Here is a 13,070-nt window from a genome sequence, read left to right on the forward strand (position 1 = left end):
GCGCGTCTAACAACTGATAGATTTTATTCATGGGCAACCAGGAGCGAAGCAAGCGTCGCCTGCGCCTGAACAACCTGTGAGATAGAATAAGGTTGAAAAAAAAGGGTTCAAGATAGATTAAGATAATCGAACATACCTCCAATGCCTGCAGGACCTCTAGCCTCTTGCGAGCAGCATCGAGCCAGTCGGTCAGCAGAACCTTCGCTGTGCCCTTGAGCTGATTGAGCTCACGCGCCGCACTGTCCAGGTCCTTCTCGTTCATGTGGTACTCAGCCCGTGCAAGTACGCTGAGCACGTCGCTCCCAGGTACGAGGCCATGACGCGGGAACTGGAACGTCGAAAACAGGTGCGATGCCAGGTGCGAAAGCACACCGGCGTTCTCGTCCGGCACAAGAGCGACGCTGGAGACGCGCGGTGATACAGATGTTGAGAACCACGATGCGAGGTCGGCGAAGGGCTCCACGCCGACGTCCGGAACGTCCGAGGCCTCCAACATTTCCAGCACTGACGAGACGATGGGGTCCTCGCGCGCCGCGGCGATATGGCGGAGGACGCGCAGCTCCTCGCGGAAGGGCTTCCGCACGGGAGCGTCGACGCTGCTGTTCAACGCACGCAGGGCAGACCAGAGCGCGTGTATCCGGATGTTCTCGTCGAGGTACGCAGAGTTGTCGACCGCGATGCGCTCAAGGCGCTTCAAGTTGCTCGCGAGCTCGTCGAGCTTGGCTAAGCGGCCACCGCGCTCCTGTTCGACGCGCACCTTGATCTCGCGGATCCACCGACGCTGCATCTCGATGCCCTGAGCGATGACTTCCTCTTTGAGGCTAGGACGGGTTCAATTAGCGCACACCTTCGGAAAGACGCGCTCACTTACCGTTCATTGATGATCTCGCTCTGTGTTTGAAGCTCATGGTTGAGCTTCTCCCGGTATGCATGAACGAACTTAGCCTTCTCCTCTTCGAAGTACTTCCTAAAGTCATTCTCCTGGTTGTCCAGCTTATCCTGAGCCTCCATCTCCAGCTGCAGCAGCTTGATTGTGTAGTCGCGAGTCTGCTCGTCCAATGTCGCTTCGAGCTTAGCGCGCTCTTGTTCTTTCACTTGCTCAATACGGCTCGCAAGACCCGTCAGGTCCACCTTTGCTGTGTCAAGGATATCCCGGGCCTTGTCCGCCGCGGTAGGGTTGGCATTAAGGTATGACGCGAGGTCGTCGATAACGGTGGCAAGCTGCGCGATAAATGGTTCCGACGCGCTGAATTCGGCAACAACGGGAGCGACAAGGGGCAATGGTTCAAGTACCGACTGCTCCGCCGGTACGAATTCAGACGCTACAGGGGTGGGTTTCGAAGGTGTAGGACGCGAGTAGCCGGGTGGTGGCTCGAAACCAATGGGTAGAGGGATATTATAGACGTTGCGTACTGTAACTTCCTCTGGTCCGTTGGCGGGAGCGGGGACAGTTTCAGGAACCACAGTGGGCTCAGTGGGAGTAGTAATAACCTCTGGAGGGACCGTATCAGCGGGCTTGTCAGCAAGCGCAGCTTCTGCGCGTTGCACTAGGTCCTCTACACCTTCTGAGAACTCCGCGGACTGACTACGCGCAATGGCTGCCGCCTTCGCGCTCTTCTTGGAGATCTCAGCCTCGTTCCTCTCCACCGAAGTCTTCAGTCCGCTCGTGACCGATTTAATTCTGTCCTTCGACTCCTGGATCAAGTCAGTCGCTGAGGACTTGGAGACCTGTGCAACGCGAATGGCAGCCTCTTTTGTCTTGACGGCGACATCCTTCGTCATCTCCATTGCTTCCCGTGTCTTCTCCAGAGCCGTGGGTGTCCTCTCACCATGGCGTTCACCTGTGACGAGGCCCCGAGCGTAATCAAACGCGTTCAGCCCAAAATCGAGAGTCTTCTGCACTGTTAGAGTGTCCCAGTTATGGTCTTCTGCATACTGGACAGCGGTGGCAGCTCCGGGGACGTTTTGCACGAAGATGTCACCGTAAGGCGGGAATTTAACCGCGATGAACGCGCCGCCCGCGTAGAAAGTCGCCGTACCAGCCGCAGTGAAAAACACTATCCGGCGGAAGACGTTCTTCCTCTTCTTGGGCGCTGCTGCTGGAGTTTCCGTGGCCAGCCGCTGTAAACATGCTGGTCGGGACACACGTAGAGCACGTAAGGGAGACAGAACTTACCCGACGGACTACCCTAACAGCGCCCCGCGCGACAGACGTCCCTACCCCCTTCGGAACAGACAGCGCACGATACATGTGAACACGCTGAGTGTTGAAGCGTGGTCACCGCTGCTGGTATTGAGTACGAAGATATTTTAAAGTGCTGGTGACATCGTGTCGGACGGCCTCGGGATTCCCCATCCATTTTACTTAAATATGTTAGGCAACTTGTTTGCCTTAGCACAAATAATTGAGTTGGAAATCCGGCTTATTTCAATTCTTGACAGGCGCCATCACCATGTCGAGAAGAACGAGAAGCGATAGCGCAGGCGTCATGACCGTATCGTCGAGCCTATCTCTTCCAGAGCACTCGCGCAATGTCGGAAAACACCCTGGAAAAGTCACAGGAGGACGTCAAACAGCTGGACGTCCCGGTGGAAGTTGACTCTGCCAGTTTGCGTAGCGACAAGACTGGTTTCATTACAACTCGCCTCGAGCTGTGGGCGTTTTATGTTTATTACATCGTGCGTACGCGTTTCTCACAGCCTTCTTGCTTCTGAATATTTAGTCAGGGAAACAACGGACTCTCAGGTTTCAACTTCGGACCGTCCCAGTTTCAAAACTTGCTTTACCTCGCGGGATACGACCCAAGCCAACCTCCGTTCACGTCACCTTGTGGGAGCGATACGCAATGTGTTCTTCCGTACCTCGGCCGCGTCCGCGACAGTAGGAACCCGTACTGTCTCAGGCCGGGGAGCATGGCTAACATGGACAAATCGTTGTAGTAAACTCAATTGTCCTGCTCACGAACGGCATAAGCTTTGCGGTACAGGCAGTAGTACTCCTCCTTATAGGAGCCTGGGCGGATTACGGCCAGTGGAGGTCTGCGTACCTACTGCACATCGTCCTTCCACTTGTATTGACCTCGTATGGCAGACCCAATATAACGATTTTCTTCACTATAGTGGCCATCGCTGTGTCCTTTGCATGGCTCGGAGTTGAAGATCCGTCGAAGTGGCAAGCAGGCGTCGCATTGTACATTCTCGGATGTAGGTGTCATCATAGACGAACTGTATCAACATGTCTTTTCCCATCCAGCTTGAGTGCCTACTGACGATATTACTTGCAGTGATCACTTATCAGGTAAATCGATGATGATATCGTTTCCCTCGGAAGTGTCTGATTCCTGTGTTAGTGTGCTCTAACATTTTGGACAGCCGCCTTTCCCGGACTCGCTCGCGATCTGCCTGAGGTCAAGGAGTCTGCACTGCACGCAGCAGAGGGCACGAAACTGTCTGTAGTGTTTTCATAGCACTCGCTCTATCTCTGATATGAACGCAACTGTTCAGGCGCGAAGATCATGCTCAGTTCGAATCGATCTCTCGGAATCGCATCTCTAACGTCTCCTTCGCCGTAAGCTCTGTGGGCGAGATCCTGATCCTGGTCGTGATGGTCGGCATACTTGAAGGGCTGCATTCCAGTGCGAGCACTGAAAACAACACGAAAGCATTCAGTGTCCTAATCGCCTTCTCGGGTGCCGTCTGGCGTGCGCAATATTATTCGTCATTAGCGGGCGGATCAACTCATTCATGCGCATCGTCTAGTTCTCTGCGCCTTGCCATGGTTCTTCCTCGAGAGACGCCGACCGGGACTGGCGCTGCCCCGTGGGTCGTCTTTACTGACAGTGGGGTTCAAGCAGACATATGTAGCGTTTAAGGAATGTCTGAGGCTTAAGCAAACATTCCTATATCTCATTTTCTACTTCTTGATGTACGTGTTCTTTGTCGATGACCTTGGTGTGAATCGAACTGACCACGCGCGCAAGGGAGACGTTCTGAACACTTCAGTGTAAGTAAAAGCGTGCGTTGGCGAAGCCGTTGAGCTTATCTATCTGACCGTAGCACGGTTATCGGCACGCTGCAGAACAGGTATGTTTCTAACATAATCTTGCAGCATAGACGAACTGACTAGGATCTAGCGTTGTGTCGTATTCGACACTGCAGTTGACACTGCTCCTGATTGTCGGCATTGTTACTCAAGCACTAGGAATTTAGTCTGTGTCCTGATTGCCAGCGGTTTGCACCGAGCTGACCTTTCTCGGGCAGTCTGTTCTGGATCGTTCAGAAAAAGTTTCAAATATCAACAAAAACGGTTAGCCCTTATAACTGCCCGTTCCCGGCATGTGTCAGGCATCGACTAATCATCCCAGGGTAGATGCTCTGCTTCAACGTGTTCTGGATTTTGGTAGGCTTTACCCTGGTCGAGCTTGCGTAGACAAAGTTTTAGTTGCGTACACAGATCCTGACCGTGTGGGGGCTCATTGGTATACACACCAACAAGTTCGGATTCAAGCACGTCTGGGAGATCTGGTACCGCATTCCATTCTGCACGCTGACGCAGGCGAACATCTCACGCATCCACAGGTTGTATCAGGCGTACTATGGCCTGATGGTGTGCCCGTGGTATGCGTACAGTCAGACGATGATCAGCGAGGTCTCTCCGCTGCCTCAAATGCGCGTTCGCTCGCTTCTACCTTTTTTTTTCTTACCTTTTTGACACGCAGGTTCCTTTTTTTTGCACTGTTCTCGGTGGTGCGTTATCCATGTTGATGAAGGCCCATCGTGTACGCTAACGCCATCGACCGCAGATCGGGAAGACATCTGCGTTCATCGGACCTTTTGTCTCCTCCGCCATCATCACCGCGTCCGGCAACAACGACAATTACCCGTTCGTGTTCTTGTTCACCCTGTACGCGCGTTTCTCCTTCTCTCTATGAGCCGTGCTTAGGTCTGCGCTTGTAGCGGCGTGGTGAGCTGCGTATTTCTGTATTTTGTGGATGTGCAGAAGAGCCGCGTAGAATGTGAAGAGTTCGTTGCCGCCGAGGTCAGGCGCGAGGCGTTCAGCGAGACGCCATAAGCAGATCATGTACAACAATATCGTATCTAAGTGTGTAGAGTTCTTGTTTTCTGCTTCTAGCTCGATCTCGACACGATTCTGTCGAAAATGGTTCCGAAGTGCTCAATTCCGAGAGTGTGAAGGCCACATACAGTAATTATTCGTCCTTGCCTAGACCCATCCCCATAAATAATATCGTCTCAAATGTATCGTCCGCCTTACCCTCATTCGTTCCCCGCGCACCGACTCCATTCAACAACTCCCGATCATCTTCAGGAACCACCCAGCGGCGAGACTCAGGCCTCCGCTCTGCAACAAATACAAACGTCTCGTCGTCACCGGCTACAGGGACAAAGCGGCTCCATCCCTCCCCGCTCTTCACAAACACTGGCGCGAACGAGAACCAGAGCCCAAACGCGGACCAGAAAGGTGTCTCTTTCACGAGACTGCGGATTCTGTACGAGAGCACTGCCTGTGCGGGCGCGCCCTCTGGAGGGACGAACGGTGGAGATGTGAGGTGCAGGAGCGTGCGCAGGAGCGGCGCAAGTAGCGCGGGGAAGTATACCTGTGCGGTGTTCGCCTCATCTCGTTGTCCCGCACTCAGCGAAACAAGGGGCACGATCTGAAGACAACAGAGGGGGCAAGGGGACGTACCAGATCGCTGCAGACGATGTGAGTGGGGTAGCGGGGTGACCCCGCACTCGGTGGGGCAGTCCCGGGCAGAGCGAGATCGGACGCGATGTCGAGCGTGTGTGCGCGATTTCCCCATGCGAGGGGCCGGACGCGCACCGACTGGTGTCTGTAGAGGTTACTCTCGAGGAGCGGGCACACCTCGGGCAGGTCAGTCGCGACGACGAGATGGTGTTGTTCTTCGAGGGCGCAGCGGTCTGCGATGCGGGAAGCCACCAGCCCGGTCCCGGAACCAAGTTCGAGGACAGTCAGACGACGTGACAAACGCGAGTTTGTAAATGGCGGTGGATCAAACTCCACATCTGTTTCCCCGTGGGGAGGGCGGTCGACGTAGGCGAGTATGGCGTACGACGCTTCCCTGAGTAGACGCGATATTAGGAGGCGGGCAGAGGTGAGTGACAACTAGATACTCACCAGACACGGCCGGCTATGCCATATCTGCGAATTGCATTTTCCTGCGCAGCGTAATCGAATCGGCCGTCCGAGCCGACGTTAATGCCAGAGCTTTTGGAGATGCAAACAGACTGTGTATCCTCCCCGACGACGGGTGCTTCGGAAGGCTTTATGTCGAGGTTGCGCGGGAAGTTTGGGCTGTTCTGCATGCAGAGGAGAAACTTGAAGGCGAATAGACGAACCTTCCAAATGCGGATTACAGAATGCGGGGTAAATCACGTGCAGGCGTCGGGTCTGTGTGACCCGACTCCGACGCACAAGCACCCCATGAGCACGATATAAGAGCCCCCCGCCTTAGTGTGTTTCAGTCATATGTTCTGCTAGTGTCTCTGTTCTGCCTATCTCCCCCTCCTCGTCCGTCCCCGTAGTGTGCAGGAATTTATATCTTCTCGGCCTTATATTGAAGTGACTGAACTCCTATCTATCCCGCGAACCTCACTATGTCTTCGAAGCCCACGCAACTTACACCCTTTGGGTACGCCCTGGCGGGCGCATTGGGCGGGTGTTTCAGTAACGCGTGAGTTTTGTATTTGTCCATCGACCTGCGCGAGTCTTAACTGTGAACAGCGTCGTGTATCCATTAGATATGTGCGTATCTGTTCTGTTGTGCTACGGTGCGCAGCTCACTGTTGGAGCCAGAGTCAAAACACGCATACAGGCCTCTACAGACGGCAGAAAGGATGACAATGAGAAGCTTGGTGTCATATCCGCTCTCCTGCGGATATACAAGGAGGAAGGCTTCTCTGGCTACTATAGCGGATTCGCAGCAACGATGCTGAACACATTTTCCATGCGTGAGTCTCCTATCCCATTTCCGTGATTTTGCGCGTTTTCGAACGGTGGCTGTGCTGCCACCAGTCTGAATTGCGTGTTGGCCGAGGTCTTCGGCCATCTGCCCGACCAGCCAGGTCGGAGTCGTACAACTGAGGCAGATTTGTGCGAATGCGCGTAATCAAGAGCGTCAGACTGACGATTTCTCGCAGAATACGCTTACTTCTTCTTTTACTCCATCGTCCGCACGTCGTACATCAAGCGTGTCGCAGCGCGGTCACCCAAGGGTTCGAAGGCCCCCGCGCTCTCCACGGCGGCGGAGCTCATCCTCGGCGCAATAGCAGGAGCGCTCGCACAAATCTTCACCATCCCCGTCGCCGTGATCGCGACGCGGCAGCAAATCGGGCACTCGCTCGACCGCCCGCGGAAACGCCGCGCGTCGTCCGTCGTCACCGCGGCGAAGGCCACCAATGGGGACGTGGAGAAGGCAAATGGGGACTCGGAGAAGGCAAACGAGGACGCGAAGAAGGCAAACGGGAACACGAAGGCGGACAAGAAGGACGCGGACGAGCAGGACACGTACGATGACTCGTTCCTCGGCGTCGCGCGCGAGATCGTCGAGGAGGAGGGCGTGTCTGGCCTCTGGCTCGGGATCAGGCCCGGGCTCGTGCTCACCGTCAACCCCGCGATCACCTACGGCGTCTACGAGCGCGTGAAGGGCACCCTGCTGCTCGCGCAAGAGAGCGCGTCGGGCAAGGCGGGCGCGAAGCTCAACCCGTGGACCGCGTTCGTGGTGGGCGCGCTCAGCAAGACGCTCGCAACGGTGGTATGTTCCGTTCCCTCTGGCTCGTCTCTGTGAACTTTATTTTGATGCTGGTTGCTTCTGTCTTACAGGTGACGTATCCGTACATCATGGCGAAGGTGCGCATCCAGGCGCGCTCTGCCGACTTCGAGGAAGCGGTGGTGGAGCACCAGCCGCCGCCGCACCAACACGAGTACCACCACAAAAACATCACGCATCATCCCGGTGCGCTCGAGATTTTGGGGCGCGTATGGCGCAAGGAGGGGTTCCTGGGATGGTATAAGGTTCGTGTTCCCCCAAGCGCGTGTAGTCCTTAAATGGTCTCAGCGGAGACTGATGACGTTCTGTGTCCGCAGGGAATGGGCGCGCAGATCACCAAGGCGGTTATCTCGCAGGCGCTGCTCTTCGTGTCGAAGGAGAAGTTCGAGCACTGGGCACTCATGATTATGGTCCTCTTCTACAAGCTTCGACAGGCACCGTGATGAAGATGCCGATGTTCCTATACTGGGCGGGGGGAGGATTTATGGAAGGTGTTGCATTACTCATCCTGTATTTGCTGCTGAAGTGTATATACTTATTGTTTCCTTGTACGTCTCTGGACAGTGGTCAGTCTGCGGTTGCCAATACTTTGGTTTTCACCCGTTGAATTCGACTGCCGAATGTTGACTATATGCAAGCACACGAAGAGAGCACTACACTGTCACGATTGATACATTTATAACCTTCATTCTACAAATATACGCTCACCCGCGTAAGCCCAATCTAACATCCATGACCCGCAATAATACGCCAAGAGATCAGAGAGATGCTACATGCAATATGCCAATCGCAGAGGATGCATGCACGCAGCCTGTCTCCGGAATAATAAATAGATCACGACACCCCCTCCCCTGCATGGTGGAGGAACCTGCGAGGAACTACAGTAAGCATCTGCGAGAAGCTCAGGCACAAACACCCGAACCTCTGATTCCCGTTCTCCAGGAAACCGACGGTGGCGTTGTAGTCTGTCTCCTCCGGCGCAACATACCCAGGCGGCGCATACGAGCGCGGGATGATGCCCGGCGTGTTCACGGTGGTGATGATGACCTTCTCCGTCAGCAGATGCTCGTTAGCCGCGCCCGAAGAGACAAAACCTGGCGCCTGGAACGGGAAGAGAGCAAGCTGATACTGCAGCGCGTCCATGCAGGATCAGACCTTGACGGGCTTGACCTAAACACGAACACGTACGCGCAGTGTAAACTGGGGGAATGTGAAGCTGGGTTTCACGCTGGGTTTGACCCGTACTTCGCCCTGCAAGGTGCGCTTCCCCGGCTCAGGCGCGGTCTCAGCAGTGACCCAAAAGTACGCCTGGCCAACGCTCTCGCGGAACACGCTGTCGCTGCGCTCAAGCGCTGCTTCGTCTGTAGCATGGCTTCCAAGCGTGCGGACGCGGATGAGGTACAATCGGGCTGCAGTGGGAGCGGAGAGTATGTCTAACGCGTGCTCGTCTTCGCTCGCAAGCGTCAAGAACAGCGGGATCGGGGAACCCTTCGCATAGGTGACCTGTGCGGGTCGATATCAGGATTTGCTTCACGGTCTATATCGTTTAGGACTGACTGGCATAGCTATGCTTAACTGCATGGGCAGAGGTCAGTGGCATCGATATTAGGAACGACACCTCCGCGTACAGTGCATTGCAGCTCGATTTGGCGGGTCTTGAAGAGAGTGCCAATGATTTTCACCGGAGAAAGCGTCTTCCACCCCTCAGGATCGCCATCTGGCCCAATGATTGCGGTTCCCTCGGTGTACGCAACTTGGCGTAAAGGCGAAGGGGGATCGGCACGCGACAGTTGGACATACACTATCGGGACCGCGAGGCTGCAGAAGATCGGTCATCCTGTGAGACGTAACGCACCGAAACCAACTCACGTATGATTCACTTTGAACAGACCACGGCGCACGGTGACGACCAGTTTGTAATCTATGTAGATAGGACTTGCACGTTCCGAGAAGCTGGGTGGCAGCGGATACATGTGGGCTGCTTGTTTCCCCTTCAGGCTCTCAGGCAGTGTGACCTCGTTAGGGAAAGTGATCGTGAATGACCAGGATACCATTCCCTTCTCCCCACCGGACGCCTTGCTGTCCCACAGGTCTTGTGTGATATGCAGGAACCTGGCTTCTTCCTGACCAACCGGAGTGACTCCACCGTCTGCCTAAAACGCTGTTCGTGTCCCGTACTTCAGCTTCCTACGAAGTTGGACGTACCATGATTGATACAGCCTTCACTCCATCCTGTTTGTCGAAGTCAAGTTCTACGGTCCCGAGAAGCACGTCCCCGCTGTGGAGCAGGATCCGCTTCGCGCCTTTGGTCCGGCTCCTCACCGTGAGCGATAGCCATGCTTGGCCCTTGCCATTTTCCAGTGAATACGTCTCATCAGAAAGAGTACTTGTCGGCGGCGTGCGCTCAGAATACCCAGGCAGCTCATGGGGCTCTGCGGCGTCGTCCTGCTCCATTGTCGGTGACGGGTGTGAATGAGAACACAGTCAGAAACTGACCTACTGACTCGCATAGTCACGGTGCGCAACGCATTGACACCGATAATGATTAATGATCTCTGCAGCTAATCTTGACACCCACGAGCATGTGCTCGATACAATTCTCTCAGTGAATGCGATGCGCAACACCGTCACAGGTAAACCACTGGCAGTCACAGAGGCTGAGAGACATCTTTAGGCCGCGCATCATCATCTAGCAGCGACAGAGTAAGCAGAACTGAGAAGACGAACTTCGTTGGTTGAGCATAGTCGTAATCTTGCCTAGACTCGGAGCATGTGACAACTTTGCGCGACATGGGCAGATCTAAAAATAATTGTCAAAGTCCTCTACGTACGAACATTATAGCGTGTATATACCGACGAAGGGGGAGATTATGCAACGACTAGTACGGAGCAATCGATACGCTATGCTGGGACTAAAGCTACAAAAAAGCACAGTGATTAAGCAGTCCATCTGGAATGAGGGTAGGTAGGCGAATCGTGAACACGACGAGATGCGGACGAGTATGAGAGCGATAGAGAGCGCAAAGACTGTTGGAAGAGGCGGCCCCGCGCCTGTGAGGAAGAGGGCCCAGTTGAAGTGAATCTTGGACGGTCGACGAAGTTCTACTTCTGGGCGGAGCTAGCAGGCAGCACATCGTCACCTAGAGTTCTAGACGGGAGAGATCGAAAAAAATAACTCACACTGGTACATACGAACAAGCAATACCCCTCCGACTGCAGTTAGCGCAGATTGGACGACCGTCGCACTTCATTTTACGCCCTGAAGCAATAGAAACGGACACGTTCAAGTCGATTCTGCGCTCTGGATGTATATCGCGAACCTCGACAGAACTGGCAAGCCATGGGTGTCCTCCTGGGTGTCCTCGGAGCATAATACTCCGAATCAGAGTCGGTGTCCTTGTACTGTGCTTGTTTAGCCCGAACCTGATGCTATCAGTAAGATGACCAAGGCCGCATCAACGACGACTTACTTGCTCAGAGTCCATGTGTTTGAGTAGGTTTAAGATAGAGGAAACGAATAGAACAACACCAGAGAACAATGAAGAACAACAGGCCGGAGGCGAAGCACGGAAAAGTACTGCATACTTGGGATAGCGGGATTTATATATACATGGTGGCGATGAGGTCCCGTAGTCAGTGCCCTGGAGGACGAACCTCCAGGCTGATCGTGGACTGGCAGAGATCTGGGATATATGTGCCGAGCGACGCTACGCGTTTCACTTCGATATGCCTGGGCGGCGGGGCGGTCGAGACGGATTACATGATATCTTCTCGTGAGGTGGTTGGCCGCCAGCGGCGGGATTTCACAAATGGGCACCGCTGTCGTGCCAGCCATGTTTCGTTCCGGGATACTTTGGCACACCGACCCGCTTGGACGAATTTGTTTAGTCTAGATCTAAAGGGAGATGGTGTACGTTAGCGAAATGATCGTGGGTTCGGTACCCGAGGAGCGGCCTCGGAAGGGGTGCGCGTCCACTCCATAGGTGGGCAGAGGATAGACTATGATAGTTTTCCGGTGCCACTGTTTGACACAATGTTGTCTCTCCCCTGGCCGCAGTACCGCTGGAGCCCCCGAATATTGTCGCTGTGATGACTGGGTGGGCGCTGGCGGGCGTCGGGTAACCTTTTTGGCATCATCGGATCGGCCGGTGACAGTTGCAAGGCGCACGACGGCGTCTCCCACCATCGTTCTCCGCGACACTGCACGCGCAGCTGGCCTCGGCGCGGGAGGAGTTTTCTATCGGATGCACGGACCCAGCGGCCCAGGATCGATGTGTCGCTTTGGAAACATCGACCCTGCATCGACCCATGGTAAAAAGTTCGCGGCAGAGAGATGAAACAGGACCTTGCGGCGCGTCAACGATGGCGTACTCACCAATCGTCGGAATGTAGATAACCAGCATCCACGTGGTGCCACGTGGGCCGAGGAATAGACTGGCCGGAGATCCCAAACGAAAGTTGTTCTGCAAACGTTACGGCCGTCCGCGCCTCAGGTTGTTACCTCTCGCGCTCATGCAGGGTTGATCACAGAGATGTCCGTATAGGCGGGGAAGAAAAACACGCAACGTGCACAGAGCCATACAGCGCGCACAGCAAAAAGCCCTCGCAACGTCTAAGATCTAAAGCTCCGAGCATGACTGCGACGTGACATCCATAGTGTCAAAGCAAGAAAGGAATGCTTGTGGTCCAAATATGAGCGGTGACTCGGCGCTGACGCGGAGACGTTCGGTCTCACGGGAGTCAGAGCCCAGCAATCGGGCGAGCGCTTACTTGCAGCTAGACAACAGCACTTGCACGTCGCAGGGCTACCGCCGATCTCGATCGGGAGCGCATCCACGAGCTCGATTGAGCGATGTCCGCCTCACGAGTTTCCTCCCAGAGAGCTGGGTCGCAAGGTCGAGGCTTCAACCAAGGATTCGCAAACAAGCTTAGATTCACCGATGAAAAACTCGGTGCACCGAGTAAAGCGGCATGCAGAACCGAATAATTTGACGTTGGTTACCACTCGCATTCAACGTTCATTCCAACGTCAACCAGGTATTCCGACGTCACCGAGGCGACCTGTTGCTGGGCTGCAGTCGGGAGAGATGTTTTGGGGCAAGCCAAATTCCAGGAAGAACTACCGGTGTAAGGGACCACAGCATGCCAGAAAAGTCCACAGGTTCGCCAGTCTGGAAGTTGAGAGGGGCCCGCCACAACAAACTCGGGAACAATAAGCTCATGAGTATTGCACGGGAGAGACGGAAGCCGATGGAAACGGTCGGG

The 13,070-nt window shown here is 54.8% G+C and overlaps 5 protein-coding genes across 5 annotated transcripts; 2 read left to right on the forward strand and 3 right to left on the reverse strand.

Moving 5' to 3' along the window:
- Positions 1–23: 23 nt before the first annotated feature.
- On the reverse strand, positions 24–2,251 carry SCP_1201190 (MICOS complex subunit MIC60; the record flags this gene model as incomplete). The annotated part of the gene is made up of 4 exons (XM_027763006.1): positions 24–74; positions 137–821; positions 872–2,121; positions 2,177–2,251. 4 exons carry the CDS (start codon positions 2,249–2,251, stop codon positions 24–26), a joined length of 2,061 nt encoding a protein of 686 aa, XP_027618807.1.
- A 281-nt stretch (positions 2,252–2,532) lies between these two features.
- On the forward strand, positions 2,533–5,071 carry SCP_1201200 (MFS general substrate transporter; the record flags this gene model as incomplete). The annotated part of the gene is made up of 19 exons (XM_027763007.1): positions 2,533–2,679; positions 2,728–2,881; positions 2,941–3,037; positions 3,092–3,204; positions 3,285–3,298; positions 3,351–3,448; positions 3,505–3,701; positions 3,760–3,819; positions 3,891–3,925; positions 3,981–4,003; positions 4,057–4,083; positions 4,134–4,208; positions 4,261–4,306; positions 4,370–4,399; positions 4,454–4,524; positions 4,579–4,668; positions 4,719–4,746; positions 4,803–4,903; positions 4,957–5,071. The coding sequence occupies 19 exons, from the start codon at positions 2,533–2,535 to the stop codon at positions 5,069–5,071; spliced, it is 1,521 nt and encodes a 506-aa protein (XP_027618808.1).
- A 136-nt stretch (positions 5,072–5,207) lies between these two features.
- Positions 5,208–6,342, reverse strand: SCP_1201210 (hypothetical protein; the record flags this gene model as incomplete). Its single annotated transcript, XM_027763008.1, has 3 exons — positions 5,208–5,615; positions 5,705–6,098; positions 6,155–6,342. The coding sequence occupies 3 exons, from the start codon at positions 6,340–6,342 to the stop codon at positions 5,208–5,210; spliced, it is 990 nt and encodes a 329-aa protein (XP_027618809.1).
- A 291-nt stretch (positions 6,343–6,633) lies between these two features.
- SCP_1201220 (Peroxisomal adenine nucleotide transporter 1) lies at positions 6,634–8,248 on the forward strand (the record flags this gene model as incomplete). Its single annotated transcript, XM_027763009.1, has 6 exons — positions 6,634–6,710; positions 6,761–6,781; positions 6,833–6,987; positions 7,177–7,790; positions 7,859–8,050; positions 8,123–8,248. The coding sequence occupies 6 exons, from the start codon at positions 6,634–6,636 to the stop codon at positions 8,246–8,248; spliced, it is 1,185 nt and encodes a 394-aa protein (XP_027618810.1).
- A 391-nt stretch (positions 8,249–8,639) lies between these two features.
- On the reverse strand, positions 8,640–10,013 carry SCP_1201230 (hypothetical protein; the record flags this gene model as incomplete). The annotated part of the gene is made up of 7 exons (XM_027763010.1): positions 8,640–8,673; positions 8,728–8,933; positions 8,994–9,308; positions 9,363–9,380; positions 9,434–9,623; positions 9,675–9,958; positions 10,011–10,013. The coding sequence occupies 7 exons, from the start codon at positions 10,011–10,013 to the stop codon at positions 8,640–8,642; spliced, it is 1,050 nt and encodes a 349-aa protein (XP_027618811.1).
- Positions 10,014–13,070: the final 3,057 nt, after the last annotated feature.

The sequence above is a fragment of the Sparassis crispa genome (assembly GCF_003851025.1).
Source record: "Sparassis crispa DNA, contig_000010F, whole genome shotgun sequence".
NCBI classification, from domain to species: Eukaryota; Fungi; Basidiomycota; class Agaricomycetes; order Polyporales; family Sparassidaceae; genus Sparassis; species Sparassis crispa.